We start from the raw sequence: 25,079 nt of genomic DNA on the forward strand, positions 1-25,079 counted from the left end.
CTCTATTGTGACCTGAGAATGTTATTTTCTAACCGTTCATTTGTTGCTTTGGGTGAAATTAACAAGTTGGAAATAATGGCACATGTAAATGAAATGGCACAGCACTCGTCTGCCCTCTAGTGGAAGGGAGTAAGTCTGCAACTTCATTGCTTATCGTGTAGTTTCTCAGTGAGACAGAGGTTTAAATTGAGTCAATGTTCGAATGCCTTGGTCAGTGAAACTTCAGTGCTTACGTGTTTCTGACAAAATCTGCAAATTTTGACTTGCAGGTTGGAGTTTTCCCCCTTTGGAAAGACAGCAGGAATTAGGAGCTTGATGCTTCTGCTAGTTATAGACTATGTATATCTGGTTTACTTGGCCAAAAATAACACAGAGTAATTTGGAGAAAGCACATTCTTTGTTAAATGCTCTATGATGGAACGACTTTATGTAGAATATTTTACCAGAGCTCTCTAGTCCCTTAAGTGAGATTTTTCTACATGAATGTGTGGATGTTACAAAATTCTGACATCAAAGAATAATAATAAAATACTACAAAACGGTAAAAGAAAAAAGAAAGATAATAAGACTATAACATGTAAATAAAATCGTAATTATTAGAGTCCTACAAAATTATGTCCAGAAAAAAAAAGTTTTATTTAAAAGATGGAATTATAAGCTATATATTAAAAGTTTAAAAATACTAAAAACAATAATTATAGCAATGCATGTACATACTAAAAGCAATCGCACGGTGCAGATGATTTTAAAAAACAAAGTTATCTACATGTTTTTTTTTTTTAAAGAGTCAACGGAGAGAAATAGTGAGATCAAGTGCACTGATATGAGGTTCACAGCTGTAGAGTCGAAGTAGGAAAAAATGACTTTTTATATGTCTGATATCTTTGTGGCTCAGGCATGTCCAGTCTTACTGTAACCTGTGGTGATGTGGTAACCAGACTTGATTGGCAAGCTCTGAGTGTGTTTTACTGAATGACTTAATGACATGAGCTCAATGACTTAAACTCAGCTCTAAACATCAACGCTCCAGTAATGGTGCGAGCCCTTTACCCACGCTGTGACCCTCCCATATAGACTAGAGTAATGTACCAACTGAGAATCGCTCTATATACAAATAAGATATATAAACACCTATAGATACAGAAGAAAATGAAATTAATTTGTCAGTGTGGATGCCATGATAACTTTGTGAGAAATGTGACTTTATTATTTTTTCCTGTGAGAAAATGTTGAGAGCTGATACCTTTTGTACATACTTGCTGTGGTTGTGTGTAATAAAGTACAGCTCTCTTCTACGACAACATTTACACTGTCTTTTTTTTTTCTATAAGAGCACACAATATATATATAAAATATGTTTAACTACTGTACAATTTTTTAACCTTTGACTTTAAGAATTGTTTAAAAAAATGATTTGTATTTCATATATAGACTGTATACAAGTATTGTTGTCATCTTTGAGCACAATTTCATTAGCAAAATTATGAACATTTTAGCTCAAGTAATTGCTCACATTCACAAACAAATGTGATGGTACAAAATAATTTTTACACCTTATGTACAATTCTATTATGATGATGGCTTTTAACAGATTCTCATTTTAAGAGCATGTAATGTGTTTGTGTTTCTGTGCATTTTCTGCAAATGTGTGTTTGTTTGTATGTATGTGTTTGCCAGAGTTATTTTCTCACAGCACAGATTGAAAATATTTTAATATATAAAGAATAAGACCAGGTTTTTATGTACAGAAGTGTCCAGCGGGAAGGAGAGAAGTATGGTAACCCTCAGTTGTCTTGTCGTGGAGCTGCTCTCCGACCATCACCTCTTCTGTAGGGTGAATTTCTTAAATCTAATAACACACAGAAACATGGGGAAAAAATGTAGTCTTCCCATTCAGGTTATTACACATTATATATAAGATATTCAATCTACCTGACCTAAAATATAGAATAGTTGAAGTAGGTGGCAAATCACCCTTGACAGTTTTCACCATTAAAAAAAGTATATCTAAAGGAAAGTGCTTATGGTTTGTAACACACAACTTTTGCTCTAAGTTTGTAACACATTTTTACCTGTGATAATGCCCTCAATGGCCCCGTCTGTGACTTGGGGCTTCACCTGTCTTTTCTTTAGCTCTGCAATCAGGTCCATCTGAGGCATTTTGGGCATCATGGGACCCTGATCAAAGTAGGAGAAAGTTTTTCAGGGGAATAACTTCAGTTGTGCAGTTCTAGTCATTGCTTTATTTAAATTAAATCAAATGCTATGGTTTATATATATATCTAGGGCATTTCCTCTGAGGAGGCGGGGGAGGCAGTGCCTCCTCAAAAAATTGGATGAGAACCTATATTACAAAAATAAAACAACGCAAATATTACAAATTGTCAAAGAAGTGTATAAATCAAGAGATTATATAAATTAGTTTTTCTAAAGTAGGGTAAAGTTACATCGGGAGTCCGCGTCTGTCTTGCTATATATATATATATATATATATATATATATATATATATATACACAGTTGTAATCTAAATTATTCAACCCCCGTTGCAAATCAGGTTTATTTGCAAAATGTACAGACTTTCAGCTGGTTTGCAATTAACAAATCAAACAAGAGCAATTGAAATAGTGCAACACAACAAATGTTTCAAGTGGTTTCCCCAAATTCAACTGAAAATGCTACTTTTAATGACGCAGTCTCAAAATGATTCAACCCCCCTGAATTGTCTCAAGCACATCTGATGCAACTAATCAAGGGCTTCATTAGTCGCATCAGGTGTGCTTGAGCTAAAACGTATGAAATACCTAAACTGGCTAGGTTTGTTGAGTTTCACGTTTGACTACATTCTATAAATATGGCAAAGTCAAAAGAATGGTCCAAAAAGTTAAGAGAAGATATCGTCGCCCTTTACAAACAAGGAAGAGGATACAAAAATATAGCGAAGGCACTAAATGTTCCTAAAGACACAGTTGGAAGCACAGTTCGCAAGTTCAAAGTTAAAGGAACTGGTTACACTACCTGGACAGGGCAGAAAAAGGAAGCTATCAACGGCTGCAACCAGATTTCTCAGAAGGCAGGTTCAGAAAAACCCTCGAGTGACTGCAGAAGACCTGCAGCAAGACTTGGTGGAAACAGGCAACTGGTTTCAGCTTGTACAGTAAGACACGTATTAAACGCATGTCAGTACTAAACGCATGAGATTTCCATGACAGAACTCCAAGACGTACACCATTACTGACCCAAAAGCACAAGAAAATGCCTCAAAATCAACTTAATAAGCCACAGAAGTTTTGGTATTGTGTTTTGTGGAGCGATGAAACAAAACTGTAACATTTTGGCCCTATGGATCAGCGGTATGTCTGGATGAAGAAGAATGAAGCATATGCTGAAAAGAACACTGTCTACAGTTCAGTCTGGTGGTGCTCGGTGATGCTCTGGCGCTGCTTTGCAGCCTCTTGAAATAGAAACCTGCAGCGTGTGGAAGGCAAGATGGATTCATTGAAGTATAAGAAAATCCTAGGAGAAACCGTCATACCATCAGTGAGGAAGCTGAAGCTTGGGCGTCATTGGACCTTCCAATAGGACAATGATCCCAAGCATACCTCAAATTCCACTAAGGCTTGGTTGCAGAAGAAGTCCTGGAATATTCTACAGTGGCCATCACAGTCACCTGACTTGAACGCCATAGAAAAGCTCTGGTGAGATTTGAAGGCGGCGGTTGCAGCGCGCAAGCCCAAGAATATTACTGAACTGGAGGCCATTGCTCATGAGGAATAGGCTAAGATTCCTCAGAAACGCTGCCAGAAGCTGGTGTGGTTATTCATCTCGTTTGCAGCAGGTCATGCAGCAAAAGGGTGTTCTAGTAAGTAATAAAGATGCTTGCCATTAAGGAGTTGAATAATTTTGAGACTGTTAAAGTCATTAAAAGTTGCATTTTTGAATTTGGGGAAACCACTTAAAACATTTGTTGTGTTGAGCTATTTCAATTACTTTTGTTAGATTTGTTTATTGCAAACAGCTGCAAGTCTGTAAATTTAGCCAATAAACCTGATTTGCAATGGGGGTTGAAATATATATATATATCTTTTGTAAATAAACCTTTTGAGGGGTGCCCTCTTTTTTCTTTGGGGAAGGGGCTGCTGCCTGTTCTTCTGCTGCAATCTCCTGTTTTTTCTTCTGTTCATTATCATGTTCTGCTTGCTGTTGTGTGAAACAATAATACACCATCATGGCAATTAATAATCAAATGGTGCAGATCTTTGTATAGAGCTCAGCTCATTTAACATGTTTGTTTAACTTTTTATTCCTTTACGTACTTCAAAGAATTCCTCTAAGCATGTAAACGATCATGAACATGTTCAAAAGCTGTGGGTAAATGTTACTGTATCTCACCTTATAAGCTTTGATGAACCTGACAAAGAGTGGGAAGAACATGGAAGGCTGCGTCGTCTTTGGGTTCTCTCCATAGTACTCCACTACAGACATGTATGCCTCCTTGTTGGCAGAAAAGAAAAAAAAAGTCAGGAAGAATTAGTTTATCAAATAGTTTGTGTTCATGTGCATGGTCCTGTGGTCTCACCTGTGCTGTCTTGCCATCTTTAACAAGTGAGTCTAATATGTCACTGTTGGCCTTGACAAACTCTTTCAGCGCTGGGATGTCATCCTGCACTAGGAACTCCTTCTTGGTCCCTTCCATCCCTCTCTCCAGAGATCTCACATCCTGTAGCACACTGTCCAAAGACACTGAGAGAGAGCAAAGTTTAAAGCGAAAAGAGACGCTACATTAATTAATGATAAGCAGTGATTGTACATTTTGCATGTAAAGTATATCATGCGATGTAACTATGTTGTACCATTAATACTGTATGTCTTACCCAGTGCAGCCTTGTCTACAAAGCGGAGTTCAGTGTGGAAGGAGGCAAGCTCAGGGTATTTTTCATGCACCATATTCGCAATGAAGTGTAACAAAGTCTGTGTGCGGTCTGTGGACTTAGTATCTAACAGCTGAAAGACACAAGAGAGTGAGACAGTGAGGACGCTTCAGATTCCTCTACATCAAAGGTCCCTATGTGCAAGTTCAGCCATCTCTCATAACTAATACAAAAAGAGCTTCCCAAAACTCTCACCTAAGCCTTTAACTTTCTGCATACATAATACTGAAGCCCTGCATAACAGAAACACGCCGCTTGAAGTTACAGTCTACAAGCTCACTCACCAGGTCAAGGCTCTGCAGACGGAACCCACACGCTGCTCCTCTTTTACTGCTGTTCATGTAGTTCCCAAAGGCCAGGATGATCTGAAGCAGGAGATTGACACGTGAGTCGCACTGAAGGAGCGCCTCTTTAAATCATCTGAGCACAAATTAGGTCTACTCACCTCCAAAATCTTTTTTAGCTTTGATGAAGACTTGAGGGACACAGAAGCCGCAATGATGGCATCCAATTGCTACAGAAACAGGTGGGACAAAAGGATGATTTTTTTAATAAAACATATGCATTATGTCAGGTACAATAGCCAAATTGTGATGCGAACTGACCGGCTGCAGACGTTTCACGCTCTCAGGGTAGTTGCCCATGAAGGTGAGGGTATTGATTCGCTGAGTAAGGCGTGGGATTTTACCAAAGCTGCTGATGAAACGGTCCTCAACACTCAGGTCCTCTAGTGGCCGCCCTTCCTTCTCGTAGTTCTGGAGTAACTTCATCTCATACTCCGATGGGATGAAACGTTCCAGAAGCTCCAGAAAGTCTAGACTCAGAGATTGTTGATCATATCTGAGAGAAAGACAGAGAGAATTGAGTTTCCATGCTAGGCCAGCTTTTTTGGTGCAAAACCTGAGCTAATACATACCTTTCAATGGCTGTGCAGATGTCATTGGGGCTCATGCCTCCCTTGCGGAGGGTGATGGCAAGGTTCTTGGATTTGTTAGGCTCCAGCAGGGACACCTTACTGGGGGCCTTCTCAGACACCTTAACCTTGAGCTTAGAAAGATCTGGTGCAGGACCTTGAGCCTTGGTCTTAAACTGCTCCGCAAACAGATCCATATTTATCTCCTTAGAAAGCGAAAGTGTAATAGATTAATTGATAGTCGTTCAAAAACCTGTATGACATTCTTTCTTCTGGGCAAAGATATTTTGAAATAATATTTGATCAAACAATGAAAGTGAATGGGGTACAGTGCCATCTCACTGACTTTCATTGCATGAACAAAAACAGTTGTAAGGTTCTTCAAAATAATAATCGTTTGTCCCGCTGAAGAAAGTGATACAGGAATGACATGAGGGTGAATAAATGATGACAGAATGTTCATTTTTGTGTGCAGGATTTCTTTGCTGTTACCCCTAACAATTGCTCGTCATTTAGCTCGTTAAACACCGTTCCCGTCACTTGATTGGGCTTCAAAGCCTGCCAGTTCAACAGAGGCATCCTGAACTTTGTTTGAATTGGTTTGCGTGCCTTGGGTCCTGTGTAAAACAATTGAAAAGATGGATATGTATACGGTTACCCAGCTCAAGCTCAAGCTGCCTGTCTGTATGCCTATTTCTGTAATTGTAAAAAGTTTTGTCCCTTCACCTGTCTCAGCTCCAGGGGCAGGAGGAGCTCCTGGAGGGGGTGGCGGCCCACAGCCAGGTGGGGGCGGGGGTGGTGGGGGACCTCCGCCAGGAGGTGGAGGAGGAGGGGGGGGAGGTGGAATACCTCCACTTCCAGGAGGAGGTGGGGGCGGGGGAGGAGGAGGAGGCGCTGCAGTGCCAGGTAGTGGAGGAGGTGGAGGCGGTGCTCCAGCTGGAGGGGGCGTGGCTTGAGAAGCAGGATCTGACACAGTCACTGTGAACATTAAACAGATGTTATATTATCATCATCAATGTAGCCAGCTAAAGGTAAACATTTTCAGTTCACTAGATGCCAACCACTAGGAGAACTTTTGCAGAAGTGCTCCTACCTGTTTGAGTGACAATTTTTTCTATGGTGACTGGAATGACTTCAATATCCAGGCTTCCAGAGGCTGTGCGCTCCAGTCGGACTAAGCCTTTCTCCTGCAGTTCCCTCAGCTTCACCTCCAGTTTGGACTCCTTTTCACTCACCTTCTCTCTTTTAACTTGTGAGGGCTGCGACATATGCTCCTGCTCTCTTTCTCTCTCCCTTTGAATCTCTCGTTCTCGTTCTCTCTGCTGCAAAGTGCTTACCTGGGTACAGGACTCTCGCAAGCTCTCCTGTTACACACACACACACACAGGTAAAGGTTTAGAGTGAGTCAATGACTGTTTCCCAATTGTTATATTTTTTAAGTACATTACATGTATGTACTGCACTTGGCATGCTAAATACACTGCAAAGCATACAGAAATGCAGTTTAATACCTTCAGCAGTGCTGATTCTTTAGTCGCCTGCATTAGTTGTTTCTCCAGTTCTGACATTTTTTCCAGAGCTCCTTTCTCATATTCCTGCAATCTGGCATTCAGCTACAGCACAAGAATATACACACACGTATGAGTAAAAGTACAGCCTACCTACATTATGAGGCATGTGTGCCATGCGGTAGGTGATTATGTGCAAATGTGTTTGTGTGGATAGTGTATATTTAACCTGTGCATTGGTCTCCTGCAGTTCTGTTACATGCTCCATTATGTCCCCTTTATTCTCAGCATCCTCCAGAAGAGCTCCAACATCAAACACATTATCCAAGTAAGCCTGAATCTGCACCTGCAACTTCTCACTTTCCATTTCCTTTAGGGACTGCTGACACACACCCATACAAACAAACAAACAGTTGTGTGTTACGTCAGACGGATCATGCACAGCTTCATGAATACACACTGCATAGAAAACATCTGAAATACTGTGCTATTAAGTATGTGTAAGATGTATGTAACACTAGACTGACCTCTAAGTACTGGTCAAGACCCAGCTGGGTGAACTCATATTGAAGATGCACACGGAAGTTCATGTTCTCCACTGAGTGGACCACTATGTTTATGAACTGCATGCAAGCCACCTGTGAAGAAAAAGATCAAATAGATATAGTACAAAATCATTCATATTTCATCAATTGTTGTCATCTTCTTAACTGAAAATGAATGTGATTCACGGCAAAGCTTACCATGAAGTCTATGTTGCTGTCGTCATTCATGAAGTACTCCATGAGCTTCTCAAAGCGGTTCTTCTCTCCACTCACCTGTGAGAAGGTGGGCCACACATAGAGGTAAGTGTTGAGCAAGACACCCACATATTCCTATGCTAAAAAAATGTATAGACTTGTTTGTGTGTGGGGGCATTTGTGTAGTATTGATAGCATAATTTGTGATATGTAATTGTGCAAAAGTTTTGGGGTCAGTAAGATTTTTATTTTAAAATCAATTTATACTTTTATTCAGCAAGGTCCGTTTAAAATGATCAAGTGACAGTAAATGCATTTACCCCCCGGTTTCACAGACAAGGCTTAAGTTAGTCCCAGACTAAAATGCAGCTGTTGAGCTGTTTTTAACTGAAAACAATTTGCACTGACATATCTTAAAATATGTCATTGCCATTGTTTTGTCTCAAGATGCACAGCAGTAATGTTTTTTTCAAAGGCATGTTTATAAAAACGACTTAAATGTCCTAATTGAACTAAGGCTTAATTATGGCTTAATCTAAGCCCTGTCTGTGAAACCAGGTCTTACAACATATTTCTGTCAAATAAATGCTGTTCTTTTGAATTTTCTATTCATCAAAGAATGCATCACAGTTTTCACAAAATATCAAGCAGCATAACTTTTTTTTTAACATTGATAATAAAAATAAATGCTTATTGATTAGTAAATCAACATATCAGAATGATTTCTGAAGGATCATGTGACCCTGAAGACTAGAGTAATGATGCTGAAAATTTAGCTTTGCATCACAGGAATAAAGATATTTAAATAGAATCAGTTATTTTGAATTTTAATAATATTTTACAATATTACAGTGTTCACTGTATTTCTGATCAAATGAATGCAGCCTTTGTGAACATTACAAAATCTTATAGTACGACCCAAACTTTTGAATGATAGTGTAAAGCATATTACATAAATATATTAAGTAGAAGTAAATTTCAATGTTTTTAAGGAATATATTTGGGCAGATTTTGATATGAAATTTGCAAACAACTGCAAAATCCCGCTAAAAAAAGATTGTGTATGTAAATGTGTGAAAGGCTAGTCATCTTACTTCTTTAAAGTTGTCAAAGGCTGAGATAATGATGTCATGTCCTCCTCTAACCAAACACACTGCCGCCAACAGCTCTAGCACAAGAGCTTTAGTCCTATGGACAGTGTATTGAAGTTTATTACCAACTCAGACAACAAACACACACAAACCACATACCCTATAAAGACACCCTTACCTGGGGTTTTTGTTGTTGAGACTAAGTGTGATTTCATTGACACATCTGGGGTGCGTCATCACTAAATTGAACCCAGACTGTTAAAAAAACAGACGAGTCACGTTAGGTTCTTCTAAAATGATCTTTTGAGTAGCTGTGTCTTGTGTTTATGTGCTCCTCACTTCTACGTACCTGATAATTCATGATCGCACGCAGACACATAATACAGAGGTGAACATCGTCTCTTTGACTGGCCAATCGGGCATTTCGCATAGTTTTTCTGCTATGGGCCAAAGAAGTTATTCTGACGTGGAAAAGCACAGAATGAACAAAAGATGAGCACATGAACAAATACACTTATCTGCATGAGAAGAACATCTAAACACGTAATCCCTGTAATTTAGGGTGTGTTCTGACTCACCGGACAGTGAGTGCACGTGCTGCTCTGGTCATCCCGTGTGTGGGAGAATGGCTGACATTTTTGGCTAGATCCTCCACTGATCTTTCTGACAACCTCCTGTTGTCCAATACAGAGCTGCCATTTTCCATAGATTCCACCTCAAACCTGAGAAACACACCAGCACAGGATCTGAGGTCTTTTTTTTTTTTTTTTTGGAGAGACTATGCTATTAATGTGGCGAGTGAATTACATATTTTTTTCAGAATCTAAGATTTACTCATAAAATCTTCTTGGACAATTACTGCAAACTCATTAGATGACCATTATGTTAGTAATGACAGAATAAACATACGGTGCATCACTTTGAGCATAGGCCAAGAAGTCCACCAGGACATCTAAGCCTTGGTTTTCCTCATTCAGAAATTCCTGAGCCCACCTATAAAGAATAAAAAGAATATCATGATAGGAAGAAGTGCTACAATACAAAGTCTTTTTTGTTTTTAATAGAAAAACAGGCAACACTTTAGTTTAGGGTCCAATTCTCACTATTAAGTTGCTTATTTGCATGCATCTTACTTGGGTATTGGCTATTTATTAGTACTTATAAAGCACAAATTAATGATTTTTCTACATGACCATATTCTTCATCCCTTAATCCTACCCAATGTCTAAACTTAACAACTACCTCACTAACTATTAATAAGCAGTAATTAGGAGTTTACTGAGGCAAAAGAGGTGGTTAATAGTTAGTTAATAGTGAGAATTGGCCCCTAATCTAAAGTGTGACCGAAAAACATTAACATAATTTGGGATCATTGTAATTCTTAATAGGAATTTCACAGTTCTAGCTTTTGAGAGCAGCTCCTTAAAGAGATAGCTCACCCAAAAATGGAAATTCTGTCGTCATTTACTCGTCCTCAAGTTGTTCCAAACCTGTATGAGATTCTTTCTTCTGTTGTACACAAAAGTAGATATTTTGAAGAATGTCGGTCATCGAACAGTTGATGGTCCCCGAACAGTTGATGGTAGTTTTTCTTCTTCTCAATACTATGAAAGTCAATGACTACGTCATCTGTCTGGTTACCGACATTCCTCAAAATATTTTCTTTTTAGTTCAACATAAGAAAGAAACTCATACAGGTTTGGAACAACTTGAGGGTGAGTAAATGATGACAGACTTTTCATTTTTGGGTGAACTATCTCTTTAAGGTTTTACCAAATAAGGTAAAAATTAACCTAAAACCAAAATAATCATGATTAATAATTTAACCATTATCATGTAGCCCTATCTCGAAATGTCCCTACGGAAGTATTCTATTATTCAGGTTCAAAATGATCTTTCATTTTTTATTCCGGAGTAGCAGTGAAGTCTATCATTGCACTTTACTAGAAAATAAAGCTGCTACTAACCCAATGTGATTGGTTCTGAGAGAGATCTCCAGCTCTCTCAGGACTTGAGTTGACTCCTGCACACGCTTCTTAAACTGTGGAGAAGGAATCACAGAGTGACAGACAATCATTCACGAGTTTTCATCTGGACTTTTTGACAAGTGGGTGTCAGCACTGACATGGGGTAAAAGAGAAATGAGAGTGTACGGAGGTGCTGAGGGAAAGAACAGTACTGACCCTGCGCGCCACTCCACCTTGATCCTGGTAGAAGCTCTTGATTTTAGTCAGGTAAGCTGAGGGTGGGTTTTTCACCTGAAAACGCTCCTAATAGACATGGGGAGAAAGACAAACTAATTTCCAGCCATGTTGATGGGGACTTTTAGAAGATATTTAAATGCTCTTTAGTACCATAAAATAATAGAAAGGTGTTTTACATTCCAGTTATATAGAATAAAATCAAAAGCAATCAAACAGCATTTATTTGAGTTGGAAATCTTTTGTAAGATTATGAATGTCTTTACTGTCACTTTTGATTAATGCATCCTTATAAATAAAACTATTAATTTCTTTAAAAAAAAAAAAAATCTTAGTGACCCCAGACTTTTGAACGATAGTGTATATCCATCTAAAATAATGTATAAGTTAATTTATTTTTTACCTGAAGGTGGAATATAGCCTACATAATGCCCACGGTAAGAAATATAGTTAGCTGTGTGCACACGCTGCCATTACAACTCTGCAAGCATAGCTAAAGCTTGCATCCCACGGTTGTCATAGAGACACAAATATTAACACAGGAAGTGCGTAGACATGGTTTCACCACCTTAAGAGTCTGACCTCATACCGCTGCTCATATTTTTCCCTCTAATTCTTTCTCTCCTGTTGAGGTGTCTTGATCACTATCAACCTTTACATCATCCGCTTTAACCACACATTTGCATCATGATTTACTGTCATTGAAAGGTTAAATTAAAAAAAAAAAAAAAAAAAAAAAAAAAAGATATATATATAATACACCATCTTTTTCAGCCTACATAATGTACATTTACATAAAGAGGCTGTTGTTCTTTCCTTCTTATAAGCTATTAAAGCCTGATGCATTCTCTAAAAAAGATCACTAAATGCCTCAACCTGTATTTTAATTGAATTCTCTCAAAACAGAACAAGAAAAACAAGATAGGTCATTGAAATGAGAAGCATTTTTCAATAAACACTAGAGATACTTTAAAAACTGGGTCTTCAATATCTTCTCTGATATATGATTGGAGTGATAAATGAAAGGGTTAGTTCACCCAAAAATGAAAATTCTGTCATCATTTACTCACCCTCAACTTGTTTCAAAATTGTATGAATTTCTTTCTTTTGCTGAACTCAAAACAAGATATTTTGAAGAAAGTCGGTAACCAGACGTTTGATGGACCATAGTATTTTTTCCCATACTATGGAAGGCATCAACTGTTCATCAAAATATCATCTTTTGTGTTTCAACTGAATAAAGAAACTCATACAGGTTTGGAACAACTTGAGGCTGAGTAAATGATGACAGAATTGAACTCACCCTTTAAATGTTGTTTTACTCATTGCATTTCATGCGCTTGTATAAACTGGTCATATAACTAAATATCGTGCAATATACCCCAAAAAATGACACTTTAAAGATCATATGATCCCTTGTCCTCATATAACTTGATATTTGTATCACAGTGTACTCATATAGGCTTCTGGTATGTATCTCAATATAGTCTACCAGACAACTTCCTCTCAAAGATCACATCTACAGACATGAGGTATTAGAGAAATGCAAAAAGAAAAATTGCTCAAAAATAAAGTGACTTACATATTTCAATATGAGTCATTCATTACGTATTTCAGAACGAGTAATGACTCACTCCGTAAATGAGAAGTAAATGGGAGAAACGATCAAGATGTAGGCATACTCTCAATTCTACTTTTCTGTCATTATTACAAATATTTTTTTTTTTAAACATAAAGTTGATCGACAGAAGACAATATTAGTATCTCACCTGATCACAAACCAGCTCCCATTTCTTTTCATGGTCATACTGACTCAGAAGCTTCATCTTATCAGGAGGCAGATTCATGGAGCTCTGTGAAGAGAAATGAGAGGTTCACAGCAGCCTGAACATCAGGTCAAAACTCTAGCAGAACTGTACAAACAGACGCATTCAAACGACTGCAGTATGAATGTTTGAAGCTTACGAGTAAAAACAAAACAAAAAAACACACACATTACAAACAAAACGCCGGATGCATTATTCTGGATATCAAAATCGTTTAATAACTGCCGCCAGTGATACGTAATCCAGAATCACGTTTAAGCTGTGCAATAAAAAGAAAAGAAGTTGTTGTCAATGTTATAATACTAACTGGTTTGTGATGTTGATGACAACATCTGAATTCTGGAGCAATAGCAAGGCAAAGTCTGAGGATGATTTATGAAGGAGACTGACATTAACAATAATATTGCAGCTGATTTACTCTTTACACAGTTTCGAATACCATCTGATTTGCCATTTACGTCATGAATATGCAACGAGGATCGCCGTTTATATCTGATGCATGAGAAGGAAATGTGACCGTCTACATTACAAAATGTGTTATGATGCAATTATTGTTCCTTCTTTAGCCTACTTCAGATATTAAAGGGACAGTTCAACCAAAAATGAAAATCCTGTCATAATTTAGGTTACTATTTACCCTCATTTTAATTCAAACCTGTATGACTTTTGTGGAAATTTGAAAAATGTCTCAATGTAAGTCAATAGCCTTCTGTGTTGTTTCACAGAAGAGAGAAATAAATGTCAAACAGGTTTGGAACAACATGACGGTAAGTAAATATTTTACCCTTAAGTTTATGTTTTTCTCTTTAAGATCATATGCTGTCAGTCTTTAGTCTGACGCAATGTGACTTCCTGAAAAGATGGCACAGTTGCTTCATGTCTTGCACTGAAAAACATTGTTAGCAACAAACATCCATCATTCGATCTACGTTTTATTTTAACAGGTTTTACACCTGATTTCTTTTTGCACCTGAAAATTGCATCTGTCAACTAAATTAAGAGGGTGTGGTTTGTCAAAAAAGTAAGGGTGTTCAATGTAGAAACACTGTGTTTTTGGGTGTTTCCTCCTAAAGCAGTAAGACGTTTCCGCTCTGAGTAGGGTTATTTTTTTTAAAGTCGTGTGCACAAAGAGCGAAACGCTTTGAGCGGTTACTGGAGGAACAGAGAGAGAAGGGTGGGGTAGGGTAGGGTGGGGGACTAACTGTGGTCTACTGGTACTTAACACTTAAGTGAATAAAGTGGAGACTAGATTAAGTTGATAATTATGCACCAAATGTAAAGTTCAGGGCTTATGGAAGTATAGCCTGTGATGAGGAAATGACTGCAAAATGTGATATCCATTGGCATGCAATGGTTTTACATTCTCATATTCTAACCAAAGCTGTCGCTTGAATTTAAAAGGTCCAGGACAAAACTGGTCCATGTCCCTTACTCTCCCCATTCCTCAGCAGTATAATGCCAGGTTTAGTGTGAGCGTGTCCCCCTCATCACCGGACCTGGGACAGCCTGATTGTGTCTTTTCAGAAGGATCAAATGGTCATTTGTTAGCCCATTTCTAGCTCAGAGAAACTTTGAGACGAAGTTCAAAACAAGAATTGCATTTATGAAAAGACACAATTATTTACTCTGAGTTGGAAACAGGCTTACATTTTTTGTAGTTGAAGTGGATGGGACCACGTGGAAGATAACTGAGCTTCCATTCAGCATCAATTAATTGATACAACCAATTGCCCAACAAACGCGATGACATATCTAAGAGGATAGCCAACTGACACAGATGTTTTAAACTGAAATGAAAGTCGAATCAAAGGTCAGTCATCACCAAGAATAGGGCCTCTTTTTGTCTTATGACTTGTCTTAAGAAGTTGCCTAATTTGTCATCCCACCACTAGCAGTTCCTGTACCAAAATCCCATGTGGAACTAATGTGACTAATCGGATTGCATTAAGTCAGAAGGGTTTTTCCAAATATGACTTAATTGTGCATTTCAGGTGGAAGATTGGGCAACACTTTATTTTAGTGTCCTTGTTACACATGTTACATGTAATTACTATAGTAATTAATATAAATTGTGCATAATTACATGCAACTAACCATAACCCTAAGTTAATTATTATTACACTTTAGCAAAGACACCTTAAAATGCAAAGACAGAGAATTGACTGACAAACCAATGTTAACGTCCTAACATAGTGGCTGACAGGAAGTGTCAAGATTAGCTGCTTTAGTTGTGTTGCTATATATTGTTTACATGTCTGTGTATAAAGAGCTCACCAAAACCACACTGAAGCGTTCTTCTAGCTCTTCCTCGGGGGGCATGGGTAGTTTAGGAGGGGCACATTTCTTTTTAGGTGTGGATGGTATAGGGTTTGACCCTCCTGTTGAGCCTTTGGCCTCCTGCCCCTCCATCTGCTCCAACCCGCCAGCTGCGTTACCCATCACAACTTTCCTTAGAAATTCCAGGATACTGAACTGCTTCTGGATCAACCACTTACAATTCCAATAGGCCAAACTCTGGAGAAACCCAGACAAATCTCTCCGTAATCCACAGGTCAAAATCCACTGAAGTGTTTAAAGTTTTCTAGTCAGATCCAGTGTAGGTGGAAGCACATAGACTCCTTTAGGACATGGTGTCAGAAAATACGGACACCTTTTAAACAAAAACTGATTCCAGGATGGTGCAAGTGATTGTGAAGAAGCTTTCGAAAAAAAGACGAAAATTCACAAAAAAAAATCAAACTCACAATCAGAATATTGCTAAAAACACTCAGTGATATTCTCAGTTTTGCTTAGTCAAAAAAAAAAAGGAACAAGAAAGGCCTCTGCTAATACTTTCACAATAAAGACAATCCAGTCCTTTAAAAGCTCAGCTTCTTTAGCCTCTCAGTATGGCTGAGTGTGTAACAGGCCTTTTCTCCACGAGTCTGCCTCTCTTTTGAGTGCTTCAGATGTTGGAGCATCTTTCTCACAACTCCACTCCCTCTGATCAAGCCTACAGAAGTTTCTATCAAAAGAAAATATAGATGTTGGTAAATTTACACGAAGGCACCTGTCCGAGCACACTGGCGTGTGTTACAGAAATGAGAGAGAAGCCGTCTGAGAGCAGGAGGAAACCACAGAAAAAAGCAGAAGCATCGAGCTTCCTGAACACCTCGCACTGAGAGAGACCGAGAGAGAGAGAGACAGAGACAGAGCGAGAGAGCACTGCATGGGTGTGTCAGTCAGTTTAGATTCTGTTTGTATTTGAAAAATAAGATGTCCTGAAACGTATCACACTTTACTCATGTGTATTATGTTTGTCATGGTGAGCTAAGTAATACAAGAAAGATGATGCATGACAGAATGAACGAATAAACTCAATATTTATTAGCGAGCGAGAACACTACAACTCCAACAACATTAAGAAAATGTACTGAGAAAATCTGAGGACTGAAATACTCAGGGAACAAACATTAACAAAACAGGGAACAGGTGAGGATTAATCAGAAACCATGACAACTAATGATGAACACAGACAAAACAGTACAAAGAAAACCATGGCTGAATGCGAAATCGCCCCTAAGCCCTCATTCACTATTCCCTACGCTAGTCCACTAGCCTACTGTTCACTTGAAGGAGTAAATGAAAAGGAGTGAGCGAATTCTGACAGCTGTTGAGCGTACATCGTTTGTACACTCGTTATTGCGGTGCATTGTGGGATTGAATAAGTGCAAATAACGACCTATAGGGGGCGACTTCGGATTTAGCCCATGACTATCCATCTGTAGGGTCCTGCCCCTTTAAGGACGTTGATTATGGGCTCATGTGATCGCCTAGGAAGAGCTTTCTTATACTGTCTATGAGGAAGAGGCGCTGTAAAAAAAAAAAAACTGAACTGAATCGAACTGAGTGAGAAAGCAATGTTGATGCTCATATGCAGACTTTGTAATGTTCTATAACAATTAACGTAGACTAACCATGTTCCGTACAACAACGATGTTCCGTACAGATTAACTTTAACCGCCGATCGCTGAATAAATACCTCTAGGTCATACACAAAATACATATCTGTGTCGTCTTCATTTCTCCCTCTTTCATCCCCGATCAAAACAGAGACACTCCAGCTGTATGTTCCAGTGATATTTCAGTTAGTTTGCCATATAGAATATAGCCTAATAGCAGCTGATTTTAATTTTTAAAGCACGACCGTTTTTGTTTCATTTTTTAACGAGATGTTGTCCAATGCGTGCATTATTTGGTAGGCTACAAAGTGCAAAATAAAATGTTTAATGGCAAACTCATGTTTCATTGTTGTTTACCTGTTAATAAAATGAGGGCCTATATATGGTTCTGTAAAGCCCTATGTTATAGTTTTAAAAGATTCCTGTTTTCTAATAAGTGTCAACTGGTTAACGTAGGCTAGCTACAACTATCTGTGACTGCGACATTATAAAAATCCTATAATTTATTTATCCACCCCCGCATTACGTGTCCATGTTTTAATCTGCGTAGTATAGGCTACGGGATAAAAATGGTTTTAAATATTAACACTCACATAGGCTAGCTGCATAACCATAAAAAAAACACTGCTGTAAATCTGTGCAATTATAAGGCCTATAATAAAATAAATAAAATACCCAGCAGAGAAGTGATATGAACATGTAGGCATATTGCTTAAATACACTCTTGAGCACATAAATAATAATATTTGCTATAGCCTAGATCGACATAATAAATCTGTTTTAGTAAATAAATATATATATATTTTGTTTCACATTTCAGCAGTGCACGGTTTTTATTGCCTTTGTAGCCTACGCACAAACCCCAATGGCCAGGGCTTGTATGCTATTTGGTAGCCTATCATTGTCTTATTTGTCACCGTGGTTTTGCTTTAAAATAAAATAAAACACACTTTTGGATTTATACAATGTTTTACTGAAATACAGTTATCATCATTTGTGTAAAATCCCGAGTTTGTGTTTATTCACTGATCCTAATGGAAAAACGAAGAAGCATTTACGAATGATGTAAAATTCCGGAGCCCTGCATGAAATGCGGAAAAATATTGTCTAGCCTAAATCATCAGCCTATAGAAATTATCTCTCCTTCTATGCCAGTAATTAATTTTCATGCCGTCATGATCATCACCCCGCCCAAAAGTGTCACCTCGCCCCATCGTCCAGACTGCACTCCACAAACATGCTAGTCTTGCTCTCAGAAACGGAGGAGTTGTCGCTGACGTGCGGTGATAGGCTAAAAGTGTACGGAACATGGTTAGTCTACGTTACAGATAAAACCTTAATCTAACTATATATTCCCAGAGTGGTGAGTAACATTTTGTTGTTATAAGTATATTGATAAAATCACTATGTTGTTCGCTATTTGCGATTAGCGCCTAACCTCTTAATACTGTTAGTTTGTTTATTATGTTTGGTTAGACATTTACAGTTTAAATTGCCAATTGAAATATTCATGCAATATGTGTTGCATTTATTTGTTAAACATAGTTTAATACGTGTTTATAATACAGCGACTGTTTTAGAAATCTGTAACGTTAGTTGTATCACACATATGTGATAATGTTTCATGCTATATGTTGATATTTGCTTGTTGGGGATATCTTTGATTTATAAGCGTATACTTTAATGTTTATTATCTAAAGCTGATGTTATAATGTTTGGAATAATGTATTTGGTAATGTAACATTTAACATTACTGGATACTAATTGTGAATTGTTTTTTGTTTACAGTTTGATCGCACACACATAAATGGGCACATAAATATTCCCAACTATAACTAAATTGCAACAAAAAAAACCTTAATGTGTACATTGTGAGTTCTGCACAAGAGGAATAAAAGACAAAAAACAAGATCCAAGTTAATGTTATCATTTTATGGGTAACATTAAAGTCAAACACAAGGAGTTAAGAAGATTAATGACAACATGGACCAAGATTCAGAAACAAGTGTTACTCCTGATCAACAACAAAAATGTCTCAAGCGTCAACGTGGAAGTGCAAAGGCTGCAATGACATGCTTGATGACACAGATTACAACTTCTATGAACTGTAACCAGCCCAAAGAAGTGGAGATGAAACTTGCTGCTTTGGATGAGGCGGTTATGCGGTTTAATGCGATTCATGACATGTACTATAAAACATTAGAAGATGATGATGACCTTGATGCTTCTAAGGGCTATTTAACATCAGTTCTGCGTGATGTTCAAGACTTGCAGCACACAGTCTTGAGCTGGTTTGACGACTTTAAGCCATCAATGGAGGATCCAAACATAGAATCTTCAGATGCACTTAATTTCCAAGAGGAAGGGCCAATGTTTGATGAATCCGTTAAATCTCCAATGTCTTCTGTAGACCAGCTGTCTAGCCAGCTTCAAAGGCTAAAACAATCTAAGACAGAAAGAAAAGGAAGAGTTTTCCATACTTATTGCTCGACAGGAAGAACGCCTGCGTGCAGAGTTTAAATTACAACTTCAGTATGCAGAAATTGAAATGGATGAACTGAAAAGCTTACTGAAACTCAAAGACGCTGAGATGGAGGAAAATCGTTGAAAGGCTGAGTTAACAATAAATAAAGATTTTCCACTCCTGTCTCAGGTAACCCATCCCTTAACTTTCGTTCCTCACTTTCAGCATTATTTATGCCAACTACTAGACCTGTCAAGGCAACAATATCAGTCACACATCGATTCCACCAGTTGACATCATCAAGTTCAATGGAGAACCCTTAAAGTACTGGCAGTTCATGAGATTGTTCTCCTCTGTGATTGATAAAGAGACCGTGCCAGATCAAGAGAAACTCACTCGACTGCATCAGTACACTGTCGGCCAAGCTAGAGATGCTATCTCACATTGCTTGTACAACCCCAACTCTAGCCTGGGCTATGCTGAAGCCATGGCTATTCTGAAGAGACGTTTTATCACAAGCATGAGTTGACAAGGTGCTTAATCACAAAGATATTAAAGACGACAAGCAGTTGCAAAGCTTCACAGACATTCTGTGCTACTGCCGAGACACTTTAAAGGTAATGAAGTGTGAGGAAGACCTGAATGGTGGATGCACTTTGTTACAAATTGTGGAAAAGCTACCTGAAGACATAAAGAAAAGATGGCTCACAATAAACTATGAGATCATCAAGTCTGGTCGTTTGACAAAGTTAGATGACATAGTCAGTCTTGTTCAATCAGAAGCTGCTAAGAGAGCAAATACTATCTTTGGGAATCTCCTTAGCCCTGCCAGTCGAAATTCTCCAGCAAGTTCTAAACCAAGTACTAAGTCAACTTTCAATAAGAAAACGCAGACATTTGCAATAGTGTCAGTTACTAATGAATGCACCACATCATCCACACCAAAGACAACATCAAGATTTAAGTATCCAAAGTGCACTGACGGACACTTTCTGAAACAGTGTCAAGTCTGTTCAAGAGCATTTGGCCTTTGTTCAACAAAAGCAACTCTTTTGAACTGTTTCATGAAAGGTCATCGCAGCACAGTCTGTACTCGCAGCTGGTTATGCAAGGTGCCTGGATGTGGGAAAAAACACAACAGTTGGCTGCACTTTGCCATCGTAGCTTCTAACAACGACGACAAAAGCCAATCTACTAATCTAGCTACTGGAGGTGAGCCAGCTGCTGACCCGCCTCAAGCAATTCAAGCACATGCCACTAGAAAGTGCATTGAAGCCAGTCGAAAGAAGATTGCACTTCCCATCTTGCCAGTAGTGGTTTCAGACAGACACAACCAATTCTCTATGAATGTCTTTGCTTTGCTTCACAGTGGCTCTAATGGGACCTTTGCTTCTAAGAAGTTAGTTCACGCTCTTAAACTAGTCACGCAAAATGAACATTAAACTGAACACCATGGAGACCAAAAATCTCAACGTAGTCACCTTAGCAGTGGATCTACGAGTTGAAGATGCTTAATAAAGGAACTCTTACTTAATGAAAGTAATGCTCTGTCGGGATCACCTGAAAATAAGTCTAGACAACTTTGTCACACAGCATGAGGTGTTTCAGTGGCCACACCTGAAGGAAATTGCGGATGAAATCAGTTTACCTGATGTAGCTGATGAGGTTCACCTGCTGATAGGTCTGACTCTAGACCAACCAGATATACTTGCTCCTCGTGAGAAACGCTGCGGTGAGTCAGGCGAACCTTATGCGATTCTAACTGGCCTGGGGTGGACCCTTCATGAGCCATTAGCTGATGGTTCAACATCTATTTCTGCTAATTTCATTCAAGCTGACCACTCTCTACAACAAGCTGTTGAAAGATTTTGGAAACTGGATGATCCAGTGCACGTGAACAATGACTCACTGTCAGTAGTCGATGAGCAAGTTGTGAATCTGTGGAACAAGCAAGCAGTCAAAGAGGAAGGTCATTATACACTACCAATCCCTTTCAAAGAACATCCACCACGACTGCCCAATAACTACGGAATGGCTAAACATCGATTAGATCTTCTAGGAAAGAGGTTAAAGAAGGACCGGATTTTGCATCAAAAGTATACATAAGGTATCAGAGACTCCTTGCAGAAAGGATATGCAGAAGAGGTCATTGACATTAACAGAGACAATGGTTGCGTGTGGTACCTGCCACATCATCCGGTGCTACATCCGCACAAGCTGGAGAAGGTTCGTATTGTCTACGATTGTGGGGCACGGTACCAAGGTACTTCGTTGAATGATCATATTTTCCAAGCCCCAGACCTTACCAATAAGCTACTAGGAGTTCTTCTCAAGTTTAGGCAAGAACCCGTTGCTCTGAATGCGGACATCGAGAGTAGGGTTGGGCCCATGGACGATATCATCGAACATCGTGATGGCTGAAAAAGACACCACCCCCCCCCATCCCCCCCCCCCCCCCGTCCCGTTTCCATGGTGACGTGTCATGCTTGGCACGTGATTCACCACAGCCAAAATAGCGCTGTATGACAGATTTAGCGCTTTTATTTCTAAATATGAACAGACTTGCTTACCATGTCATGAACTATCTTCTATTCCGATTCTCAAATATGTGTAAGTGAGTTTGTTTTGTCGTTTAACTCATTCAGACCCTGCGTCCATTACAATGGACATCACATGTCAGCCTCCTTTTTTTTTTACTTCTGGAGCATTTCACCTAGTTTAAAGCCTGCAGTCCATGAGATTGGACGTTTGTCATCCAATCAAATGGCAGTAAAGCTCTGCATGTAGTAATTAAAAAAAAATACACTTCATTGAAGAGAAGCATGGCAGCACTTCACTCCAAGCACAGAAGCAAGCAACATTTTCTATGGTTTTATTGACATTTTTTATATATTTTTGCCATTATTTCATAGTTTGTATGTAAAATAGAAAGATTGAACTTATTAATTAAAGTTAAAAATCGATTGTAGAATTGCACGTTTTAAATCAGGATTTTTTCAAATGTGTCTGTCCATTAGAATGGACAGTGGGTTCGAAAGCCTGTTACTGAAATCACATGTCCAGTAATGCTGATTGAAATTTCTTATATAAAAAAATCTATATCACAGTACCGATACATTTTTGAAACTTTTTCATATGCAGAATATACAGTTCTTGAAGTGCTTGAACATATAGCTGATGGAAATATCTCAGATGTTGACTTTATGTGGAGTGATGAGGAAGATGGAGATGTAAGAAAAATATCCGTATTTAAAACTTTATAAAGTAAAATAACTAGCTTCCGGCCAAATGAACATACGGATTTGACTTCAATCTAAAGCGCAACTTGAATATGAATATTTTTCATATTTTATTTTATATTAATATTTTTTTATGGATATGCACTTTTATGATGGATAGATGCACTTTTATGATGGATAGATGCACTTTTATGGACTTTCAAAACAGAAACAACCATTCACTGCCATTATAAAGCTTGGAAGAGCCAGGGCATTTTTTTTATATAACTCTGATTGTGTTCGTCTGAAAGAAGAATGTCATATACACCTAGGATGGCTAGAGGGTGAGTAAATCATGGGCTAATTTGAATTTTTGGCCAAAAATTATATTTGTCATCACTTACTCACCCTCATGTTGTTTCAAACCTGTATGAGTTTCTGTATTCTGCTGAACACAAAATAAGATATTTTAAAGAATGTCGGTAACAAGACAGTTGACAGTAGCCATTGACTTCCATAGTATTTTTTTTCCTACTATATATTTTCCTAATAACTATATTATATTATTATAATATAATATTATCATTATTAGAAACTATTTTGAAAATTACAATAATATTTAGCAGTAATGTATCAATATAGATATTACAGAACAATACCGTATAATTAATTACAGCAGAAGCAGACCAAATTACGAAATACAGTAAAAATACAGTAAAGTACTATTTTGTAGTCTACAGTACTGATCTTGTGCACTGTAAAGTGAATTACACTACAGTTACTGGAAATCGAAATACAGTAACTTGCTGGCAACCGTGCTGCCAGTAATGTACTGTAAAAATACAAGAAAACCGTTAACAGAGAAATTGTTTCAAAGATGCACACTGGAAATGACTCTAACGTGAATGCATTCATTGATTCCTAGGTTTATTTTGTTATGAATAAACAAATGTGCGATCTATAAAGCAAAAACCTTACAATTAAAGTTGCAATGTTATAATGTTCAAGTTTTTGATCTAAAAAAAAAGAAAGATGCATACAGAAAATGACTTTAATATGACCATATTGATTGATTCAAAGATATTTAGTTTGTTACAAACAATGTGCAATCTGTAAAACAAAAACCTCAAAATTAAAGTTGAAATGGTATACTGCTGAAAAGTTTTTGACCTTGAGAAAAAGCTTAAAGTATAGACCAACAAATTTTATGTTTATTAATTTATTTCATGTTGGTACATTTTTGGGAAGTACACCTGTTTTGACCTGACGTCCATTGGAATGGACAAAAAAAATTACAATGAAAGACAATATATATATATATATATATATATATTTCATTTGGTCTCATTAATAGAAGCCTCATGAGCTGGGAAAATGTACTTTTATATTTTTCAGAAACTTGAAACATAATTCAGGTCTGAAGGGGTTAAAAAAACTATAAATTATCTTGATCTGTAACGGGCCGTGTTTGGGCCGCAGTTTAGAGATTTCTGTCTGTTGGATTTATTACAGCGCGTGAATTCTTCAGTTTCTCCCGAAATACATGAAAGTAAGTGGCCGGTGAACTGGGAGAAAAATAGAGTTGACTTTATAGTTATTTACACTGTGTCTCTCTGATGTCTCTAAAAAAAGCGTCGTCAAATATATATGAATGGGTTGTTATTGCTGCTTCCATAGACACCATTGTGTATTTTACAAACTATAAATGTATTGTTTTGCTATAAATTATATGTATTTAAATGTCTGAAACCTAAAATAAACATTATGTGGTTAAAAACATTGAACAGATAGCCGTCAGCGCCAGCCATAGCGCGAAAGCACGCAGTTTGAATCTGGCAGTGATGTTATGTCACTGTACACTCGCTCTTAGTGCTCAGCTGCTGCAGAGCGTGCCGAAATCGAAATATCTTGTGGAAAATGAGAATATTACGAAAATCGTAATATGCATATAACCCATATCTTTTAATTTAAATGTATTGTTTACTTTAAATTCAATTAAGATTGTATGTTTGGTAATTGAACCTGAATGAATTTAAAATGAATGTGCTATATTTCATAACAATATATTTGTTTTCCTTAAAATGAACACTAACTTTATTCTCATCTGAATTATAAATAATTTATTTCTGTATAAAAAAATACTTCCATTAAAAAACACATTTGATTTTCTTTTTTAATCAATGTAGAATGTGTAACTTAAATTAACTATTTTTAGGTATTGACTGGTTTAAGTTCTTTTATTGGTATA

General features: G+C 37.8%; 1 protein-coding gene across 2 annotated transcripts; it reads right to left on the reverse strand.

Moving 5' to 3' along the window:
* Positions 1–1,429: 1,429 nt before the first annotated feature.
* On the reverse strand, positions 1,430–16,104 carry fmnl1a (formin-like 1a). 2 transcript variants are annotated; one of them, XM_056241013.1, is made up of 26 exons: positions 15,483–16,104; positions 13,152–13,235; positions 11,365–11,451; positions 11,149–11,222; positions 10,091–10,174; positions 9,760–9,903; positions 9,531–9,642; positions 9,360–9,436; positions 9,185–9,278; positions 8,094–8,168; positions 7,878–7,988; positions 7,580–7,729; positions 7,354–7,455; positions 6,936–7,206; positions 6,569–6,820; positions 6,335–6,459; positions 5,846–6,048; positions 5,535–5,769; positions 5,375–5,443; positions 5,214–5,294; positions 4,873–5,002; positions 4,578–4,741; positions 4,391–4,492; positions 4,097–4,198; positions 2,073–2,178; positions 1,430–1,849 (listed from the first exon to the last, which is right to left on the reverse strand). In XM_056241013.1, exons 1-26 carry the CDS (start codon positions 15,645–15,647, stop codon positions 1,785–1,787), a joined length of 3,264 nt encoding a protein of 1,087 aa, XP_056096988.1. In that variant the 5' UTR covers positions 15,648–16,104; the 3' UTR covers positions 1,430–1,784. The 2 variants fall into 2 exon arrangements, with proteins under 2 accessions (XP_056096988.1, XP_056096987.1); XM_056241012.1 differs by having other exon boundaries at positions 7,580–7,732.
* Between the last annotated feature and the right edge of the window lie 8,975 nt (positions 16,105–25,079).

Source organism: Rhinichthys klamathensis, unplaced genomic scaffold, assembly GCF_029890125.1.
Source record: "Rhinichthys klamathensis goyatoka isolate OS25496 unplaced genomic scaffold, OSU_Roscu_1.1 h1tg000626l_1, whole genome shotgun sequence".
In the NCBI taxonomy this organism is placed as follows: domain Eukaryota; kingdom Metazoa; phylum Chordata; class Actinopteri; order Cypriniformes; family Leuciscidae; genus Rhinichthys; species Rhinichthys klamathensis.

Bases quoted from the DNA above. Each gene is read 5' to 3' on its own strand.
- fmnl1a (XM_056241012.1), bottom strand. From the start codon at position 15,647: ATGGGTAACGCAGCTGGCGGGTTGGAGCAGATGGAGGGGCAGGAGGCC. The intron at 6,821-6,935 runs GTAGGAGCACTT...TAATGTTCACAG, and splicing joins AAAAATTGTCACTCAAACAG to TGACTGTGTCAGATCCTGCT. The intron at 4,199-4,390 runs GTGAGATACAGT...TTCACACAACAG, and splicing joins GGTTCATCAAAGCTTATAAG to CAAGCAGAACATGATAATGA.